Consider the following 23,548-nt stretch of genomic DNA (forward strand, 5'->3'; position numbering starts at 1 on the left):
CTCATTTTGTTACCCAGTTGCACAACAAGGGGGCAATATAGTGCGAGTTTTATTGTATTTAGACAATTTATAAATTGTACTTTATAAATAAGTGGGAGTGTTACAATGGGAGAGTAGCGGAGCGGCGTTGCACATGCTGCTTTAGGTAGACTTCAGCTTTTTTTTGTGAACTTTTGTCTTTTGTTTTTGCGGCATTTGCTGGACAGCCGCAAGAGACCGCCTAACTCTCTGCATACAGACATCATGCTTAACATTATGAGAAGCGTGCTAGCCAGACAGAATTTAAACTATGCCAGCTAAAGACCTAAAAGTTTGGACTAAAGACGGAAAACGTACCAAGCAGAATGTTTTTCTTACATTCCATTTCTAACATTCATATACAGTGTTTTGTCTCGCACCTGTCAAAGTTAAAATAAAACTGGTGCTCTCTGTTATTTTTTGTTGTCTCCGGTAGTGCTCATACTGTGTATGCACATTGCATGTACATTGTTCTATTCGAAAGAAATATCTGAAAAAGCAAATACATTTACGCATGCACAGGCTCTCTCTGTGTTACCATGTTCTTATTTATAGACGAACCGTGTTTCTGCTTATATATCCAAACAGTGGAACAGTAAAAGGTTTTGAAAACACTGTTTCATACTCCCTCATTGACAAGCTGGCAGTACGGTGAACTGAATGTGCTGCTTTTTCCTGCCACTCACTCACAGACGCAGAGACCAGAGCAAGGCGTTTCCTACACCAGGAAAGCGAGACCTCGTGGGCCAGTACTGACGTCAGTTTCCTACTTATTGCAGATACCAATGTAAAATGTATAAGATAATGCTATGCAAGATAAAAACGTCTGCTAAATGTAAATGTTGCCAGGCATGTCCCGCCGCTTTAGTCTTCGGTGCGACCACCCCAACCTCCAGCCATACAGGCACGATACCTGCTTCACATGTCTGGGTCTCCAGCATGGAGTTAACAGTATAGCGGTCACGGCTGGCCGTGTTCACTTTGGACACTACCACAACACTGTTTGATTCCTGCTAACAAGCCGTCTCAGCATTGCCGCAGACTGCTCGGACCCCGTCATGCTCACCGAACCTACCTCCTATGGGCGTCGCGGTTTTTGTGTTATCTATTTAAATATTGAAATGTCTTACCTGTTCAGAAGAAATAAAGTAATGCCTGCATCCATTTTAAATCCTTTCAGATCACAGAGTTCACGCCACCTTTTAAAATGCCTTTCCAATATTAATTCTTGTTTTCGCACGAGTCCAATCAGATTCACTTTTTCTTTGTAAACTGTTATTAGTTCGTACTTTCTTGTTTTTAATAGCAGATGAATCCCCAGATGTGAACACTGCTTGCCGTTTAAAAGTACTAAATGGCGCCATAAATAATGCTAAAAGTTGTATAAAATCCTACCCAACAGTTGTGAGTACACTTCTACAAGTCACATATACGACGTCACAGATGGAATGGTTGAAATATTTAACCAGACACCGAAATCAATGTTACTCAAGTTTGTGTCCGAAACAGGTGCAGACTGGGATCAATGGCTACCTTACTTTGCCTATTGTTAGGTTCCGCAGCCATCTACAGGCTTCTCGCCTTTTGAATTACTTTACCGGAGGCAAGTGCGAGGACCTCTTGATTTCTTGAAAGAAGCCTGGGAAGGTGACAATGCAAGTTAACAGATACACATCCTGTCTTATGTCATTAAGATGAGAGAGAAGATGGAGTCTTGGAGTCAATGACAGAGATGGTGAAAGTTAATGTGACAAAGTTAATGAATACATTTCGTTGCACTGTACTTGTATGTGTGTAATGACAATAAATTGAATCCAATCCAAAGGCCCAGCAACAACAAAAACAATGGTATGACTAGTAAAGTAGAAAGAGGGCATCAACTCCAGGTCAGAAGGTTCTCTTACTTCTCCCTTCATCTCACAGTAGCCTATTAGCTAAATGGCAGGGGCTATATGAAGTGATGAGCAATTCAGTTAATTATGAGATTTTCTTCCTGATCATCGTAAGAAGTCTCATATTTTCTATATTAATCTTCTAAAACCCTGGCATGACAAAAAACAAGCTTGGCACGGAGCTGTGGGCAAGAAAAATGGAATTGAATGAACAATACTTCTCTAGTGTACAGAAGTCACTTACTTTCCCAGCTATAGAGCACCTTACAGCTAAGCAGCAAAGAGATTTCTGCAAACGAGTTCCAGATTGTCTTTTCAGTGATAATCCTGGAAAAACGAATATCACACAACATAATATTCTTCTCCTGGCTGAACCCATTAGGCAACCTCAGTGTAGAGTTACTGCTCCCTTGATTCCAGCCTTAAAGGAAGAAGTAGAAATGATGCTGGAATTGGACATCATAGAGCAATCAAATTTCGAATGGGGCAAAGTACCTGACAACCCTTGACTTATGTAAAGGCTACTGGCAAGTGCCATTGCCTGATTCATCTAAAGATGGACTATACCACTTAAAATATATGCCCTTTGGTCTACATGGGACAACAGCAACTATTCAGCGTCTCATTGATTAGGTGCTAAGACGATTGGACACATTTCCAGCAGCTTATTTTGATGACATAGTCATCTTCAGTGTCTCATGGGAGGAACATCTGGAGAATCTGGCTCAGGTGTTCAAAAGGATTCAGTCTGCGGGTTTAGTAGCCAATGATAAGAAGTGACACATTGCTAAGCAGCAAGTTTCTTTTCTGGGCTAAGTAGTTGGAGGAGGATCCATCAGGCCACAAGTAGATCAAGTTCAAGCCATCTTGTCATGTTTTTCTGGTTGTGTTTGTCCCTTCTGTGACATGGAGGAAGAGAGTATAGAGAGTATAGAGTAAAACAGCGAGCTCTAGTGGCATAGAAAACATGTTTTTAGAAACGTGAGACCCAAGGGTGTAACTTTCGTTTAAGAAGTGGGGAGGACACAAAATGGGGGATTGAGTTTTTATTTTATGTTAGAAACAATTTAATTTATATGGCAACAATCAGCTGTTATGTTAACAAACAAATATGCTAATTTTATAAAAGAATACGCAGTGGTTTTAAAAGTGGGTTGAGTTATCAGTATGTACACCGGCGAACAGAGAAATGCGATTGTGACCCCGCCTGGCGTAGCAGGAACCTTGTCAGGCTAATTTTCTGTGCCACTTGCTGCAGCTTCACCCGAAGCAGCTGTAGCTTAATGGGCAGGCTTACTTACAATCAAATAGTCTATGCTAGCCTTCCATTAGAACAAGAACGAGTCCTTATTAAACGAACAAAGTAATAAATAACTCGTTACACGTTTTTCCCCCTTAGAAGTCCATTATAAGGAAACAGCTTAACATAGCCTACCGAAACAACAACCACTTAAAAACTAATTTCTATTAAATTCAAATCAAAACCACTTGATTGAAAACAATATTTCTGTGATCTATTTTAGAGTCTGTCTCCTGCTCTGTCCTATAGCCTACTTCTCCTTGGCGATGATGGCATGTGGTTAAAAAATCATTACAAACTAATTTGAAAGTGAAGGGGACACGGACAGGATTTTTAAAAAGTGAGGGGGACATGTCCCCAGTGGAAATAACGCCCCTATTGAGACCACACTCTGCACAGAATAAATCAGATGATGTGCTCGCTGCAGAGCCAAGTGGGTGGAGTTGGAGCTCCAGCTCCCCCTCTGTGGATCTAAAGTCAAGTACTATCAGGCACCATCAACTGGCTGTTAGCGTTCGTAATTCGATGTATTTTAATTTGTGACTCGATTGGGGGTTTGGGGTTGTGCGCATAGTCATCGTACAGCCGGCCAACAGGATCCTTTCTACGCTCTCTACGTCATGTACACGCTTGTTATAAATGCAGAGCTACTGCTTCATTCAGGACATAATTTTGCGAGTTATCATTATGTATCCAGAGAGTCCGTCAAAATAGACACCAAACACAGCTGTTTTGGTACACAAAAATGCACATGGTGTCACTTTTAATTAAGTGGGGAACTGAACAGCGTTTTGTAACATATACAGAAAATCCAGAGTCTGGAAGTTGAGACGTCTGTATGATATGCTTTAACATTAAAACATAAAATTTATTTATATAGCGCTTATCACAATGTGTATTGTTCCAAAGCAGCTTTACAGGAGAAAATAAGGAAAACTGAAGAACACAGAAAAGGTAAAGCACAATAAGTGGTGTTTATAGAACAAGCAGGATCATTCTAGCATATTATATCTCCCGGTGAGCAAGCCAACAAGGCCCTGTGGCAAGGAACCCAGGCTCCAATGGAGAAAAACAACCTTGGGAGAAACCAGTCTCAGCCGGGAGGGCCAGGTCTCCTCTGACGTGCCACAGCTGCTGTAAATGTTTATGAAAAATAGGGAGAGCTTATTAGTTGTGATTTAACAAAATTTCATTTGTAGAAACTGTTTTGGTCTTACATTATCTATATACAGAGACTAAAATTGGCCATTCCGCTATATAATGGCTTGAAACTATACAAATGGCCGACCTAGTCACTGTCTAATATAAACACTTTGAAATCTCTACTAAGATGCACTATCCAGTGGCTGTGTATGGAAGTCTCTTGAGGCCATAGTGGAGCCCTGGATTTCAGTCCGGGCCCGACTTATTTACGAATTGTTTCGATTTTACACGTTTTCGTTTGTTTTCAGCACGTTGTTCACTGTTTGCAAGCAGCCGAGCACCTCTGTTTATAAAAAAAGACAATAAACCCAATTATAAACATGACATTTGTTGCCTCTAGTTGGAACAGAATTACTGATTATTAAGACTTATGTTGTCTTTTTTTCCACGTTGCGTACGTGTTTGCATTTGCAGATCACAAAAGAAACAACAACATCAAACTCAACTCGGGTTAGTCCGTAACAAAGTATTTTACAATGAAAATATAGTTACAGGCTGCCGGTCTTGATCTCTCCCAGATTCGTGAAGCAATCGCTGGTGAAATGCTCTGCACAAACCTGAACATTTGGATTGTACTTCTCTGGAACAGTGTTGAAAATAAAATGTAACCATTAGTTTTTTGTTGTATCGTCTTTTGCCAGGGCAAACAAAGAGGATTTATTTTCACAACGAAACACACATCATCTCCGAGACATGGGTGCGACGGACCGCCCACCTTACTTCCGTTTAGATTTGTGTGGTCTTAGTCTAATCATACCACGAACTGACATAGATTTGTGGGGGTGTGGTAACACGAGGCGTTTCAGGCAGGTCTGGGTGAGCATTCTCTTTTGTTCCGACACTTAAAATTTTCAATTTACGTGTCTAATACATGCATGGGCAACTTATAACACACCAAAGACAAAGAAAAACACGTATTTCCAGCGAATCACCCCTTTAAATTGTTGAGTTTTTTCTTTATAAAAAACATATTTGGATTTTATTGCAGGTAAGCCAAGTGTTGATTTGATAGTCTAAATTGATCAAACATAGTCAACTCAACACCAGGCGCCAGCCACTTGGTCGTCTCTTTAAAAAACAAAAAGTTGAATTTACCAAACAAAAAAAAATTGTTTTTCTAAATTATCTTAATTATATCAAAAAATATATAACTGCTTTGCCATTAAAAAAACCGATTTGAATGGTTGAAACAGTAGTATTGGCTGTGTAATGGGATATAGAAAAGAATCGGACTCGGGCTGAGAAGTCTGATAAGCTTGTCGGCCCATGCAGGGCTCTAGGCCATAGTACTGTTACTTTTAGTGTTCAATTATTGTTTAATGAGTTATTGCTGATAACAATAAAATTAAAAGTAGGCCATATATAAACTACTCAAGGTGTGCCATCTGTTAATGCCATCTTATTTGACATTAGCATAAGATATTTGCACAACCTATTGACCTATTTTATAACATATTGTTTAGGTGACTGTTATAATATACAATTGAAATGTTTTTTCCAAAATTGCCAGTCATAATTGGGTAATTGTAATAGTTTGTTATTGTGTTGGTAAGTGAAAAATATTTTTTTTGGCAAACAGTTGTACTGTTTTTAATCATGTAACATTTATTAAGTAACATTTTGGGTCGGATTGGGGTTGGTTCAGTCTTCCTTCTTTTTTGTGCTTGGCTGATCACATGCCTGTCAAATAAACTTGGCAAAAGGAGCAATAAAAACAACAATATTTTCTTTTTATTTGGCCCGACGAAGGGCCCTTCAATATATCCCGTTTAAAATGCACCGTTTGTTTGGATTGAAACTGGGCGTGTCAGAGAGAGAGGCTGTTTTGTTGTTTGATGTTTCCGAGATATGCATTTTTTTCTAGTTTTCTGTGTCCTTTGTATCCAATGATTGTGCACTTTATGCCGTACAATGTTTTTATGTTTTCAATACAGCCTTAAGAAATAAATTTGATTCAAAGGATTCCTTGTAATGTTATTAAAGGAAACGTTTCTTGCAAAAACCTTTGACCGAAAGGGTTTAGTCTTTAAAGTCAGAAAACCCTTTTTCAGGTTGTGGTGGATGTTATAGTGTTCTGGTGGCAGGTTCTTTATAGAACCATACAGCACAATAACAATGTGTTATGGTCGTGGACAGAACCCAAGCGCAGGCAGACATGTGTCGAACAACAAGACTTTAATCCAAAACAAAGACCCTCGATGGGGAAAACATGAACACAAACAAGACTGAAAACTTCCCACAAGGGGAACAAAACAAACAAGGTCTTAAGAAAAACAAAATAAGTCCACAAACTTGAGTCCAGGGAACAGGAACACAGGTAATCCAGACAGACTAGGAAGGGTAAATGTGCAAAGTGGGCAAAATGCAAAATGAACCGACAAGAGACAGAGGGAAACTGGGGCTTGATAAAGGGAAACACTAACAAGGACTGATGACACAGGGAGAGTGGCGGCAGGTGACATGGATGAAACACTAAGGGAAAGATGGACCAGGGCTGGAGACAAGACTAACACTAATGGACCGCTAACCGGGGAAACAAGGGGGCGGGACTAAAGGACGTGACACCGGAGAGAGAGCATGGCTTCTCAAACCAAAACAATGCTCTTTTTCCACACAAAACACATGGGACTGACATGATCTGCCACAAGACTCGAAAACCAAGACAAGGAGAGGCAGGATCATGACACAATGCTTGGTTATTTTCAACTCAAGGTTGAAACTGCCACTCTCTAATACAACAAGGATCATTCATGTAGCTCCAACTCTAAGAGTATAGATCAATTTAGATCATTAAACATGTTTAACGTCTCGGTTACGTATGTAACCTCTGTTCCCTGATGGAGGGAACAAGACGTTGTGTCGAAGCCGACAGATGGGGTTCGCCCTTGAGAACCAATCGTCTCTGACTATTTTGAAAAGGCCAATGAAAATTGGCGAATGAAATTTGCATGCCGGGCTCCGCCCCCGGAAATCCGGGTATAAAAGGGGAGCCGGCGTGCCCATTCATTCACCTCTTGTGCTGAGGAGCCTGAGAGCATCTCGTGACTGCTGCAGCGGACGGCTATTGTCGTGGCAAGGAGGACACAACGTCTTGTTCCCTCCATCAGGGAACAGAGGTTACATACGTAACCGAGACGTTCCCTTTCTGTCGGTCTCTCGACGTTGTGTCGAAGCCGACAGATGGGGTTCCTATGGAAAACGCCACGGCACTAGCCGCGTCACAATCTCTAGCGAAGCGACGTTGACCGGCCTGGGCGAGCCACACGTGAGCGCTATCGCGAAATTTGTAACCTTCCAGTGGGCAGGCAGGGGCTCCCAGAGCTTTTGGCAAAGATGAGTAGCCCCTGCCCTCTGCCAACTCAGACGGCCCCATTGGCAAGGGCCATCCAGTCGTAGGGCTACTGGGTAAGCGCTGTTCCTTCAATGAGGACGTGCGCTACGGAGACCACTTCCCACCCTAGGGGGGGAATACAGTGGAGACACCAACATGGTCTCACCAAATAGGGGAGAACTCATGGGAGGTATGTGCGGAATGCCGCAAGGTGGATGTCCACCTGGGGGAGGTCATGGGTTGCCACGTGGGGAACCATCTCATGACGACATCTCAGACGGAACCACCCTAGTGGGGGGTTACTACGTGTGGGGCACTAGGTCCGGTTAGAGCTATATGTAATAACTCAGCTTGATACCCGGCCATAGGCGGCAGGGCTGCTCCGCCGAGCCCGCCGCCCTGAGTGCTTATTGATGGAAGGACGGACTGCCTATTCTTCACCCTTGGGGAAAGAAGGGAGGCAGCCCATAGCGCACTGATCCACCTAAGAAGGGGAAAGGCGCTATGCGCAGGCGTACGCCCCACGACTGCTGGTCTCACCTGTTGGCAAGACTCGAGCTGCCGACTCCCCACGGAGGTTTGCAAGCCTCTGCGAGGTATAGCGTAGCCCAACCCGCAACTCTACAGATGTCTGCCAGAGAGGCGCACTTAGCCGATGCCCACGAGGAGGCCACACCCCGAGCGGAGTGTACCGTCACTTAAATGGGCATGGGGCTAGGATCGGCACACCGTAGTGACGGCGTGTGCGATCCGGCGCGACAACTCTCCTCGGAGACAGCACTCCCGTTGCTGACCTCCAAAACAGACAAGAGCTGCTCAGGGCCTTGAAGCCCTCTGTGTGGTTCAAGTAGAGGCGCAATGCGCTTACTGGACACCCCACGTACAGGTTGGGTCTTTCTCCCGGTGTGGGAGCGCCTGCAAGTTCACCACCTAGTTCCCAAAAGGGGGGCGGCGGAACTTTGGGCACGTAAGTTGGCCGGGGTCTCAGGATCACGTGAGAGTCACCGGGCCTGAATTTTGGCAGTCGGTGGACACGGAATGCTTGCAGGTGCCTCACCCTCTGGATGGACTCGAGCCCCAGCAGGAGAGCCAACCCCCCTCGCAGAACGAGGAAGGGGCTCTCGGCAGGGCCCGAAAAAAGGGGACCCACAGGTCCACCTTAAGGTCCCAAGAGGGTACGGGGCGCGGACGAGGCGTTAGCCCCTCGCGCCCTAGAGGAACCTAATAATCAGGTCATGCCGCCCCAGAGGCTCACCAGCAACTGGTACGTGATAGCCGCGACAGCGGGTACCCACGTTCCAATGTGGAAGGGGAGATTACTCCCCAGCCTCTCCTGCAATAGGACAGCACGTTCCTGAGCGAGCAATTCCGCGGGTCTTCTCCTCGAGAAGAGCACCAGGACGAGAAGGGGCGCCACTTAAAGGCATCCAGCCTTGTGGGCATGGCCCTTGCCTGAGTGACAGTCTCCACCACTGAGGGGGGTAGGTCATCCAGGAACTCCTCGTCCCATCCAGGAGCCAGACCCAGAGGTCCGGCTCGAACGCCACAACGTGTCCATCCCCTGCGAGTAGGCCCTTCGTCAGGGGATTTGGCCAGGGGGAGTTGTCGTCAGGAGTATCAGCTCCGAGGACCAAGTGTAGTTGGGCCCGTAAGGCGCAACTAGCAGCACTTGATACTCCCTTCCCAGACCTTGCACAGGACCTGCGCAATGAAGCTCACTGGGGGGAAGCGTAGTTCCGCTTGTCCCGCGGCCAGCTGCGCGCTAGGGCCTCCGTGTCGAGGGGGGAGCCTCGACCAGGGAGTGCCCAGCGGCACTGGGGGGTGTTCAGGGAGGCAACAGGTCCACCTGTGCCCGCCCAAACCACACCCAAGCCGGCCGCAGTGGTGGAGTCGTCACTTCGCACGAGGTGTCAACTGATGAGAGAGCGCTTGGCTGTCTGGTTCAGGACACCCGGTGGTTATGTGACCTGCAGGGGCTTTGCCACCTGCTGTCTCCACTGGAGGCTGCGCGCTAGGGCCTCCGTGTCGAGGGGGTCCTCGTCCAAGGAATGCCCAGCGGTACTGGGTGGTGTTCAGGGAGGCGACAGGTCCCCCTGTGCCCGCCCAAACCACACCCAGGCCAGCCCGCAGGGGTGGAGTCATCACTTCCCACGGGGTGTCAACTGACGAGAGAGCGCTTGGCTGTCTGGTTCAGGACACCCGGTGGGCCTGTGACCTGCAGGGGCTTTGCCACCTGCTGTCTCCACGGGAGGAGGCGTTTTGGGCGAGTTGCGATGACTGCAGCGAGCGAGTGCCACCCTGAGGTTTAGTACGCTACGCCGGTCGTGCTGTCCGGGCCAGTATGCTGGCTCTGCACGAGAGGCCGGAGCCTCATCAGTGCAAGCAGGACAGCTAGCAACTTGAAGGCAGTGATCTGCCGACGCAGGCGGGGGCCCGTCCAGCGACCCGACACTGCGCGCCCATTGCACACCGCACCCGCACCCCGTAGGGAGGCGTCTGTCGTTCCACGACCGGCCTCAAGACCTGCTCGGGGTTAGGATGCGACGGCAGCAGGCGTAATGACGATACGCCTACTGCCAGTGCGCCACGCTCTCCAGGGAACTCATCTCTGTAGTCAGTGCTGTCGCGGTCCCATGTGCGTCAACCCGAGGGGGACAGGCCACCCCCGAGGACACCATGCCCAGGAGCCTCTGAAACTGATTTCAGGGGACCGCTGGCTGCTGCCTGAAAGTTCAAGCAGCTCAGCACTGACTGTGCGTGCTCGTGAGCGAGCACACCGTCATGGAGACAGTGTTGAGTTCTCTACCAGGAAAAGGGGGAGCTCCGCGCCAGGGAGAGCTGCTCTCTTTTTCCCGGCTGACCCGTTACTGACATGCCAGCCCCTCGACAGTGCCGAGGGAAACTGTACATGAGAGTATGCGGTCAGTTGTCATGAACCACTCCTGGCGTCTGACAGACACCAGGACGCGCTTCTGCGCCTCCCGAACGGCACCCTTGCAAGGTGCTGCTCAAGGTATGCAGCGACCCCTGGTTTTGGGGATGATGAAGTGCGGCTGTCGAAGCCACTGGACATCTCGGCCGAGGGGACGGTTCGATCGCCTTCGCCAGAGGGGTGGCAGCCCCGGCCTGGAGCACAGGAACATCCCTGCCTCTGCTGAGGTAAGAGGATGCCTGAAGTCCGGCGGAGGTCTGGCGAGCTGGATCGAATGCCGAGACGGACCACACTCCCAGCCACCGTGATGGTTTGAAATGCTAACCAAGCACCCAGAGACCTCACAGGGGGGGCTGCGATCTACTTCATCAACCCGCGGGGGTTGGTTCAATGACTAGCAGTGCTGTTCTCCCCGGGGGGAACGGCTCCGCTAAATCACCTGCCAGGCGATGGCGCAGCTCGACGCACCGTCGAAGCGAGAGTGCTGAGGGCTGCTTTATACTCGTCATTGCGTGCCGCCACGACGCAACGTCGAGTTGCCGAACACCATCTTTCAGAGGGTGAGAGCGGCTGCAAGTGGGACCCAGAGAGAGACCTCTCCTTGTGAGAAGGCGGGCACTAGGCCCCCGAAGGGGCCCAGAAGGTGTTTGGGACGCGGCAGGGACCGCCCCAGTCCGACCATCCAGCAACCCAGGCTGGGTCGGGCCCGATGGTTCAATCTCTCTAGGTGGTCCTCCTCTCAACGTCTTCCTCCGGGGGGCCACCTGCGGGGGCACCAGAACCGGAGTCGACGCTGGAGAAGGCCAGGGCTGCTGGGGGCAGACCACGTGCGAGACCTCGACGGCCGAAAGGCGGCCGGGTCACAGCAGGCCGGTCTGTTTCTACACTGTCAAAAGCCTGCTGGAGCAGTCCTTGACAGCGCCACCAATCAGCCGACCTTGCGAGAGGGGAGTCGGGAAAGTGGCCTTTCTCGACATCGCCCCCCTGCGCAAGATTGGGTCCGAGGCATCTTTCCGGGCCACTGATGTGGACATCGTCCGACCCAGCCTGCGCTGCCACCGCGGTCCCCGGAGGGCCAGTCGGCGGCGGCACTACTTGGGTCGGTCTTACCCCGTGGGGCTCTCTTTAGCGCCCTGGCCTGCAGGAAGGCCATGCGTAAGAGTGGAGGCAGCTTGGTCCACGGCACTGCCAGCCTCAACACCAGAGATGTTGAGACCTTACATGCCCTGGACGGTGAGTCTAGGTCAAGCCCCCCAGGTGGCCGCCGTCTGCGGATACCCGCGACTGCATGCTCCACCCAGGGTGCATTGACATAGTCCCTAGCTGCCTCCCCGCCCCGAGGGAAGAGAGGGCGATAGAGTCAGCTAGACGGAAGCGCGCCGAAAGGGACGCTCCAGGTCTTACTGAACTCCTTATGCAGCTCGGTAAAACTTGGCACTTGAGCCGGGCCCAATGTGCGAGTACCCAGCCGCGAGCACCAGGGCTGCACCGCAACCCGACGCTCACGGCGGTCCGAGCGAGCATGGCTGACATCTTGACGTCTGCTCTCACCTGTGCTCGACCTCCCGAGGGAGGGAGCTTCAGGGAATCGCCAGAGTCTGATGCCAGCAGGTCGCGCTCCGATGTTGCAAGAGACACCTCATCTCCACGGCTCGTGTCCGAGCGCGTGGCTGAGGAATAAGATGGCTTAGGACCATCCTTGGGGACCTGCTAAACAAGCGAGACGGGGCGCGAGCTCACGATAATCCCCACATCACCCTCGCTGCTCGCCGCCGCTGACGGCAGGGCCGTAGCCGCTGCGGTCACAGAACGGGAAGCAAACGAGGTGGTGGCTTGCTCTTGACAGAACGTAGCCAACGTGACGCAACGTCTGAATAGCCGTCCGCCCGCAGTGACGCAACGTCTGACTAGCCATCCGCGCGCAGTGACGCAACGTCTGAATAGCCATCCGCGCGCCGTGCGGGCAGGACGAATCCACGAGGCTGCCACAGCGATCGGACCCCCGAACACTTGCGGCAACCACCGTGTCCGTCCCCGTCCTCGATGAGTGTACTGCACCCAAGAGATCAGCGGGCAATGCCACGCTGAGGAAATTGCTCTTTTAGAAAAATACCTCAGGAACTGCCAGGACGCCCAGGGGAATCTCCGCTGCACCGCGTCGTAGAAATCGGCAATTCGAAGAATGTCATCAGATGCGAAGGCTCCGAAGAACAAAAGGTGAATGAATGGGCACGCCGGCTCCCCTTTTATACCCGGATTTCCGGGGGCGGAGCCCGGCATGCAAATTTCATTCGCCAATTTTCATTGGCCTTTTCAAAATAGTCAGAGACGATTGGTTCTCAAGGGCGAACCCCATCTGTCGGCTTCGACACAACGTCGAGAGACCGACAGAAAGGGAACATATTGTTTCCTGAAAAGAGATATGTTTGACCTCAAGCTGAGCTTTGCAGACCGATCAGCGTATGACACAAAAGATTAAAGCATACAGAGGTGTCTGATCTCACTGTAGTTTGTCTATACACTGATCACTCTGCTAGTGCCACACAAAGTCAAACATGGAATCCAGTTGCTCATACGGGGTTAGGTGTCTGAAACTTTGCGCTGACGTTGATCACATCATCAGCCAGAACTGGTTAGTTTTGCCTACAGAACAGCACATTCATTGACACTTAACTGATTTCAGAAATTCAAAAGTGAGGGATCATGTTTGAATGGGCATATGACGCCTCTGGTGAAACTTGCATAAGTACTCCAGCAACTGCTTAAAACAACACAGAACACCTTAACAATCGTACAGCAACAACTTGGCAACCAATCAAAACACTTATTATGGTGCCCTCTCTCCTGTAAAATGCGATCTCTCTCTCTCTACAGTTTTAGCACCAAAGCTCTCTCTCTCTCCAGTATCTGGATGTGTACAGTATTAAATAGATAAACAAAAACTGCTCCTTCACACAGCTAATATTGCAACAACAATATCATATCTTGGTTCTAACAAACAGAAAACCAGTGTTACTCACATACTGATCCGAATCAAAGCCACCTCCTCTGGGGTCATTTTTATACTATATTTCTCTCCAACGTCTCTCTGCTGGAAAGTATCTCCATAGATATCTATGAGTACCTCCGCTAAAAGCCTCAGTACCGCAGGTCCTAAATTGTCTCTGTTGGAAAGTCTTTAAAATATTAATGCAGGTCCTAGCACCGCCTGACTTTTTATACTTAAAATCCACAGACCTTTTATTTTATGTAATAAATAAGACATCAGTCTTTCTACAATCTTTCTAATGCCCGCATGATCTCTTCCCTGTGTCATCATGAGAAGACGCGTTGTCGCAGCCGACGACATATTTTTGTACTGTGGTGGCCACCGTCGTGTTTCGACAGAGATATTTGTTGCAAATCTATAATACAACGCTAGTGGGCGATTATTTATTAAATAATTAATATGTACCTTATACTGCATATTTTGGAGAGCCTTCCAAGCTTTGTGGGATGTATATCATGTATTATGTTATGAAAAACAAAAATGGTACGACTGGACTTTTTTGGTATTGAGTGCATGTAAAAAAATGGTTTTTGTGGCTTGGTCCACCAGACTTGCATTTTATTGTTCCTCATACATGTGGTTTGTTTCTGTGCCCCTATTGGCTGGCATTTCTTAAAGGAGGCCGTTTTGTGGGGATCTAAAGCACATCCTGTTCTCATCAGCTCACTGAACCCAGTCCCAACTTAGAATTCAAATCAGCTCTGACTGACTTGACGAAACAAAGATCTGTTGTTACCATGGCGACCTGAACATTTCATCACCCTGGGGCCTTGCAGTTTAGACTTTGGAAGGAGGAAGAAGGAGATGAGAGAAGTGCAGAGAGGAGATAAAAAGAAAGAGGGTACAGTGCGAAAGTAATATACAGTACAAAGGAAAAAGGGAACAGTGTCAAGTAAAGGGAGAAATGAAAGAGCACGAGAAAGGCTGAGATTCTGCAGTAAGGATGACAAAGCATATGGCAGCAAAAATAAAGTGCTTTAAAAGTGCTCCAGAGAAGAAGAAATAATTTGTTTTTAAGTTTTTTATGTTAAATACCTTGTTGTATTTAAGAGTGTAAATTAACTGTAAAAGTGTTTTATTTTTCATCAAAACATCTTTCCTTTTATTGGTTATCATAACTAAGGCCTTGCTGGCTATTGAAAAAATGACCCACACAAATAAATAATTTATAATAAACACTGCAATATTACATAAAAAAATCAGATTTGCCCATTTAAGCTGCGTTTCGACTGTGGGAACTTTCCCCAGGAACTTTGGGTGGTACTCGGTTTGTTTCCACCGCAGAAACCAGGAGCTAAAAGATGCGAAACTGTGACAATGTCTTAGTACCGTGCCAGGCATATAGTGCTTCAAAAGGGAGGGGGAGGACGAGTCATTGGTTGCAATTTGCAACCTCACCATTAGATGCTGCTAAATTTCATACACTTGACCTTTAACACTAGAACTCCCGGAAATCTATCACTACAAGAATTGCCATAGCGTTCATCTTGACCACTCATACTAGACTGTACAGAATGTCATTTTTTTTCATGAAATATTTACATTCAAAGCTTGTTTGTGAGATTATAGAAACCATTCCTCGAGTAAATCGAATGCAAAAAATCATCAAGAGAATTCTTTTTTGCCTTGAAGCTTTGTTGAATGCATTTAACTAGAGTACACACGGAGCAGTACGTTTCCCCACGGTCCACAGAACAGACACTCTGTACATGTTACAGGGCTCTCAAGTCTCACGCATTTACAGTGAGGCACATGCAATTTAGTTTGTTCACACCCTCACACTTATTTTTCATGCTGATAAGTAGGTGATAGCTTATTGAAATGGTGAACTGCTATTTTGCGAGTGAAACATGTTTTCCGGCTGCATTGAGTCGATAAAACTATATGCGGACTTGTGGACGCCGAATCCTGTTATTTACACATGCCATCTGGCTGTTCTGCGCGTTTGAGTGAATGAACTGCACAGTTTAATGTGTTACATGCGTGATACTCATGAATTGTCTGCGTCTGCACTGTATGAGGACATGAACACATGACATTCATGTTGCTCTGAGAGTTTTTTTCATAAATATTTTATTGTTTGAGTGAAGAAACAGACATACAAAAGAAATCTGACAACCTGCCAAAATAAAAATCAGGTTAACAACAGTATTTTTATGTGGACAAATATATTACTATTTAATATTAAAAAAATAAATAAACTAAAACTAATTTAGATAAAATACTACATGCATCATGCATTAGCTGAAGTTAGTTGTTTTACCTTTGAAATGATTCTTTCTATTTTTATTTATGTTTCTTATTTACAGTATGCATTTGTATATTGTATATTGCACTTTGACATGGCAATGGAATGTTACAAATGGGTTTAGTTTTCACAGATATTAACTTATGCAATTTCAGCAATACATTATTTTATTTTTTCTAAAAAGGAAACAAATGAGTTGTTCATTTTAAGAGACCTATCTTATTTTCTCTTGTATATTTAGTATTGCTCTTTAATAAAGAAAAAGTACTTTCCTAATACCCGATTAATCGATGGAATACTCAATTACTAAAATAATAGATAGCTGCAGCCCTATTGTAAATATAAAACCGCTGTGCTCCGCATCTGCTCCATTAGGCTTGATAGTTTGTGAAACAAAATCTAAAATAAACTGGACTTTGAGCAATCTTAACAAGAGTGTGAGAATGACACAACATCACAGTGGAACAAGCAAAGGAACTGGCACAAGACAGAAAACACAAGGAGATTAAATAGGGGACAAGATATGGCGGAGAACAGGTATAGGGCATACAACCATTACATCATAGATAATGAGGAAACAAGAGGACGTGGACAAAGACAAGAACGGAGAGTACGCCTGGCACGCCTAAACAAACAATGCAATGTCTCTCTCGAACACTAAGCAAGTGGGTACTGTCACAAGACTGGAAACCATGAATAAAAGAGCAGGATCGTGACAAACATGCAAACTAAGACACAACTTTAGTTTTGCCCTGATGCTCATCCTAGGTTTAGATGACACCAAAAACTTGTAAGAAATAGAAGAAAAACTCATAGTCTCAAAGTAATATACTCTTAATTTGATTTCTTTTTATATGCATAAAGTACAAGTGTTTTCGGGTAAAATAAGAGGTCTTCGGATAAAATGACATGTATTTCTGTTACCTGTACCTGTCTAGTTCAGGTTTAAATTTGAGCAACTCATTAACTCTGTCATCAACATATGCTCTTTTTAGCACAATAAAGAAAATTCCAATTGCAACCTTTGACAATTCAGTTAGACAAAATTGCAATAATATCATGTACCAACCGAAGTGGATTAGATAGGTTTCACCTCCCTGTTAAAAGCATTCTCTTATAACAATAATAATTATACCAATGTTATAATAATTGCCCTCCGCTTTTCTATTTAATGCTCGCTCCTCACAGTCTAGCCCTTTTCACAACAAGATCCTGGAAAATACACAGAAAATGTGTCCAGGAATTGTATTCATTCACACTGCAAGTGATTTTCTGGAATCCGTGTGTGCGTTCACACACTTCCCGTGAAAAGAGCCCCTGAAGACACCTGTAACACGGTTCAATAAAAGGAAGGAAGGAGGCGGAACCGGCGAACGTAAAACAGACTTTAAAAAAAATAAACAAACAACAAATCGAAAGCTCACGGTCGACTGCCGGCCAGACAAAGATTCTGCAAATTAATAAACAAAGTTAAAGCAAACAACCTACTGGACACATGAAGGGACAAACTGCTCATGCTTTTTAAAACCACGTTTTTGTGTATTTTGGTCATGTCTAGCATTGAGACAGTTATTGAAGGTTTTTTTTTGTTTTATTCCATTAAAATTGTCACCTTGCACATATTTCATTCCATCACAGCCCGTTTTATTACTCTGTATATATATATATATTTTTTTGGATGTACATTTAATAATTTGACATGACAAGAAAATGAAATGATGTTATGAAAATTAGATATGCTACTGAATGTAACCTTATTTTTTTTAACAGACTGGTTAAAATGTTACAAAACCAGTCTTTCCAGCATTTTTCATTACTTGACACTAAAAACATTCAAGCACAAAAGAGGAATGTGGTATTGAAACTTATAGCTGTATAAATGTATATAGGCATATGTTACAAATGCAACCCCTCTCTCTCTCTCTCTTTCTCTCTCTCTCAGATGTGTCCCCAGTGCTTGCAGGTTTTCTTGGTGCGGGTGTCTTGGTGGTCTCTGTGACGGTGGCCGTTTTTCTGTGGACGTGCTGCCAGCGACGTTACCATCAAATGACAGGCGCATACAAGCTGTCAAGCGGCCCCTATGACCCACCTGTTGACCCCCCCTACAAGTTCATCCACATGCTTAAAGGTATCAGCATCTACCCCGAGACCCTCAGCAACAGCAAGAAGATCGTTCGGGTTGGCCGGGGCTCAGGTTCAGGATCCTTACTGAAAGAATGGGGTCTTGGATCTAAAAACAGAGATGTTCGCCATGTGGATGCAGATCCCGAAGATGGACTGCTGAATGGTATACCGCATCTACAGATGAACCATTTGATACCACCCGTGGGTCCTCCGAAGCTGGAGAGGGCATTGCCCCTTCGGGCAGACTACTGTTGTATGGAGAGCAGCTCGGGAAGTAGCAGTGAAGCCCCCAGTAAAACAGCATCGCCCTACAGTCTCAACTCACCATCTTTAGGCACGCTCAGTCTGGCTATTGACTACAACTTCCCCAAGAAAGCTCTTGTTGTCACTATTGTTGGAGCTCAAGGGCTCCCTGCTGTGGATGAACAGGCAGGTAGCTCTGACCCCTATGTGAAGATGACCATCCTGCCAGAGAAGAAACACAGAGTGAAGACGCGTGTGCTGAGGAAGACTCTGGAGCCAGTTTTTGACGAGACTTTCACCTTCTATGGAATTCCGTATAGTGTGCTACCCGAGCTCACACTGCACTTCCTGGTGCTCAGCTTCGATCGGTTTGCACGGGATGATGTCATTGGTGAGGCGGTTGTGCCGTTGGCGGGCGTGGATCCCAGCACAGACAGAGCACACATCACCCAGCAGATCAGCAAGAGAAACACACAGGTAGGTCAGAATTAACAGCTTCAAGTGGTGGGGTAACCATCTAATTCAGTGTCACGTTCAGCTCCTGTTGCCCCGAGCACTCCACTTTTGAAGTCTTACCAATGAAACCCAAACCCAGACTTTCAAAGACACTGTAACATCATGTCTGAATCATGTCTGAAGTCTTAATTTGAAAACAGCAATTTTCTAAACAAATCAACAACGGTTACACTGTAATCCACTAAAGCCCAATAAATGTTGAACTACTTGACATAACAATATATAATCTACAGTATATATAGACCAGATGTTCTCAGCTCTGGTCAGCAAGGTCCACTTTATCATAAACACTTTCGAGGCAGGTATTTTGACATGATGCACGACAAGTCAAAGGCAAGCAGAATAGAAAATACACAGTGTTATGTTACCCCCTCGTGAGTGTTTGTTTTATCATTTATTATTAAAGTGTGTAACCCCTTACCCACTGTCTGCACCTGGGTCCTCTGTCCGTGTCTCACCACTTACGATCATGACAGAAGCAACAACAGAGTGGCGTGCTAGACACTACTACTACTTAGCATTTTTAATGAGACACATACTGTGTCTAAAACCACTCTCTCGTTCACTCCTTCACTAGTATCTCATTTTGGAACCTGTTAGGACTCTGTCCTTCCTGTCTCGAGCTTTCAAGCTCCCTGGGCAGAGTCATGCCAACATACAAACAGCAAATGTGCGTAACAATGAAAATTGTGGGTTTTCACAGGGTCACAAATGTTAACATGCTGATCAATAATGCGAATGCTAAATGTAGATAAAACCCAGATCACAGATACAAATACTTAAATATTGCTGCATTTTATTTACTGTTGGAGTGCAATGACCTTAAACACAAAAACATATTCCTCAGCTTATATCTGATTATGCACAGCAATAACTAAATTCAATTGTTTTTATGAGATTAGAGATCCCAAATGTTTTCCAGTTAAAGGCGGGGTGTCCGATTTGTCTTAGCCGTTGTTGATGTTAAAATCACTAAAACAGACACACCCCTACTCCCATCTTTCGCGTTCGTCAGTGCTCGGCTCGATTAATGTCCGTCCTGTGCATAGTGCACCTTACTGCTGATTGGCTACAAGGTTGTTTTGGTACTCTGGTACTTTGGTACTTTTGCCGCAGGATAACCATCTCTGTGATTGATATTATTATCCAAGTGACCCCCTGCCACCAGTTTCAATGCAGTGAAGCTTATCCTGCATCACAGAAGTGTTAATTTATTCTTTGGCTGTTTTAGAGACTTTGTTTTGTCAAATAAAAACAAATGAGTCACATGAGTGAGAGGTCAATTGGTTCTTCCAGTGAGCCTTGGCAGCTACGTTTAGAACTGCTATTCAGATGTTTGATTTAGGTTAGCAATGAATTTAACACGGCCCTGCAAGTTTTGGGCAATAAACTATTACTCTAACAACCACATAGCAGCACACTAACTGTTACAGACACCTTAGCAACCTGATCATTTCGTTGCACTGTACTTGTATGTGTGTAATGACAATAAATTGAATCAAAAATAAAAACAAATAACAAAACATTTTCTTAAAAATGTAAAGTAGTTGCTTCTTATCATCTTCTAGAAAAAAATATGTTTTGCATTGTAGCCATAAGCTTATAAACTAGGCTGTAAGGGCTCTGGAACCACCTATTGATCCATAGCCCATTATAGCGGTATTATCATAGACACAGTGTAGCCATAAAGGCCACTAACAGCAGGGGGAACATCCATCACAACAACCATCTGGAAACTAGCACTTATTACTCGCATCACTCGCAATGATGCCCCACTACACAATGAACAGCAGTTCATGAAAATTATTGATATTTAATGGCAATTATACACCCTTAGTAAAGAAACATAAAAGACCAATCACAAGATATAGAGGGATGGTTTAATGTGCTCATTTGGCAGATCCATCTCCACAAGCACTAATGGATAACGTTTGTGCTGACCTGTTGGATGCATATTTTTCATTTAAAAAAGCACATATAATAATTTAAATTGCAATACCTATTTTATTTTGATAATAAACAGGCTGTTAAGTTTGAGATGCTGGAATATTGTGTGTGTGCGTATGGCGCCGGTCAAGTCAAGTCAAGTCAGCTTTATTTATATAGCGCTTTTTACAATTTTCATTGTTACAAAGCAGCTGTACAAGAAAAAATGACTATAAGTAAAACATAAAAGGTTATGGAATTCAAAACACAGGTCAAATATCAGACACACAATAAATTCCTATATGCAGTGTTAATTAAATAAGACTACCAAATTCTAGCAGCCCCCCCGGCCAGGCAAAACAGTGCAAAACAGTATGCAAACGGTGGCGAGGAACCCAAAACTCCATTGGAGGAGAAAAAAAACCTCGGAGGGAAACCAGGCCTAACCAGGGGATTCCAGTTCCCCTCTGGCAAAAACTGCAGCCTCTGCACAAGCTCAACAGTGCTTGCACAACAAGGCGAAAATTAAAAAAAAATTAGATTTAAAATTATCATTAATAATCTAATAGTGGCTGAAGTTTTGTAGGGACGTCACTTCCTTCGTCCAGCATTTGACAGGTCTAGGAATGGATTGCGCCCTGCCCGCTCCGCTCTTGTAACCTTGGAACAATGAGACAAGACTGGCTGAGAGTAGAGTACTGTTCTGCACTCTTAGATGCAACAAATGCATCAGTTGTTATTGGAAGTGTCCCTGGTTCCGGTTGATCTAACTAGTGCAGCCTAGATCTTTGAAATACATATATTATGATAATCTAGTGTATGCAAGATAAAAAAGATGCGTCTTTAGTCTAGATTTAAACTGACAGAGTGTGTCCGCCTCCCGGACATTGCAGGGAAGACTGTTCCAAAGTTTAGGCGCTAGATAGGAAAAGGATCTGCCGCCTGCACTTGATTTTGAAATTCTAGGTATTACCAACTGACCTGACGCCTGAGAGCGTAGTGCACGTGATGGACTATAATACGTAAGAAGTTCTCCGGTGGTGCAATCACTTACGGCAGAAACAACTTTAAAAACTGTGAGGATTTATGGTCAAACTATGAGTACGTCATTAGACACTGCAAAGTTAGCTACTTTTAGTCATGTACACACTTGCACAAAAAACAGAACACTGTGCTTTTGCAAAATAAAGAAAACTTACAGAATGCACTCAGTCATCTCCTTTCCTTTAACTTATTTGTGGAGCGCTGCGCCTCACAAACTGAAAGGACTTTCTTACTTTACTTGTTTTCCAGTAAAAAAGTCAAAACTTTCTTGAATCAAGAAGTATTTTCTAGATGAGCCCCAATTCACAATGAACAGCAGTTCTTGAAAATTATTGATATTTGATGGCAATTATACACCCTTAGTAAAGAAACATAAAAGACCAATCACAAGATATAGAGGTAGGGCTTAATGTGCTCATTTGGCAGATCCATATCCTCAAGCACTAAGACTGTCACACCCTTTCCCAAACCCTCTGGACTTCCCTTTATGAACTCTTGTGTTCCCCCACCCCCTCCCTTGTTTGTTATTTTGCCTGACTCTGCTTTTATTTACTATGTGTTGTAGGATGCTGTCTGTTTTTTACTTGAGAACCAGACCCTTGTTATTGCATGTTTACTCGAAAGTAGAAAAGAGCTCTACAGTGTTTCAGATTTTCTCTCTCAGATAACAGAAATCTGCCATCAATAGTCTTAAAAAATAAACTATATATATAAACTATATAATAAAAATGCATTTTTAAAATAAACATTTTTTCAAGACCAATTGATTCAAGTTACACCTTTAACAATTATGCTAGTTGTAAGATGTACTCTTTTATATAATTTCTGTCTCTTTTTTTATTTAAGTGGAAATATCTGAATTACATATTTGATACGAAATGACCCATAAGAACCTTGGAGCAAAATTTGATTTGAAAAGCTGCAAACGGCTAATCATTGTCTAATGCACTGATATATTTGCTTCAAAACTGGAACAAAAGCATGAAAAGCAATGCTCATAATCTCATTTTCTTCAGCAGCAGGAAATCTTCTGGAGCAACAGCAGAAATAGTGCTCTTAGTTGTGTAAATGCGAGCTTTGTACATTAGTACTCAAAATATGCACAGTAAGCTTGTTTAACTCGGAAATCTTCCTGTCTGGTTTAAGAGCGTCTCTTAAATTGAATCAGTTGCTATTACTCTAGCTGCTTGATAGGAGCATTAGGGTGTTGGCTGGGAAAAGTGGACAATCGATCCAGCGGAGCAAGAAAGAAAGAAAGAAAGAGGAGGGGAGGGAGAGGATGTAGTATGGCTGATGGAGAGGGACAGAGATGATTATGAGAGAGTGAGAGAAGGAAGGAGAATCAGATGGAGTAAGTTGAATATAGAGGGAAGAGAGAGATGGGTGATCATGAAAAGTGAGTGGATTTAGGCAGGAGCGGCATGTTTTTTTATACTATGAAGGTTGTACAATCGCTTCGAGATCAAAACGATTCAAGAGAATGAACAGTGTATGTGTGGGGAAAATAAGCATTGTTAACACAAATGAATTTCCACTAAGGCAAAAATGTGAGAAGGGATGATGCAAACAAGAGAAGATCAGAATTGGGAGGTACTGTATATAAAGAGATAGGAAATAGAATTCTGCTCAGCCATAAGCAGGCAGTTTAATGAGACTTTTTAAATAAATATTGGTGAATGTCCAGCTAATTCTTTTACCCTGTATTAAGGAAATAGGGATGAT

The 23,548-nt window shown here is 44.7% G+C and overlaps 1 protein-coding gene across 1 annotated transcript in view; it reads left to right on the plus strand.

The window, feature by feature from the left end:
• Window positions 1–23,548, plus strand: part of syt11a (synaptotagmin XIa) — a 31,097-nt gene that overhangs the window by 2,852 nt on the left and 4,697 nt on the right. Inside the window, exon 2 of the mRNA XM_079485365.1 lies at window positions 17,916–18,817. Within this exon, the coding sequence (XP_079341491.1) occupies window positions 17,916–18,817 (902 nt within the window). The remainder of the gene's footprint in view (window positions 1–17,915; window positions 18,818–23,548) is intronic.

The sequence above is a fragment of the Barbatula barbatula genome (assembly GCF_947034865.1).
Source record: "Barbatula barbatula genome assembly, chromosome: 21".
Taxonomy (NCBI): domain Eukaryota; kingdom Metazoa; phylum Chordata; class Actinopteri; order Cypriniformes; family Nemacheilidae; genus Barbatula; species Barbatula barbatula.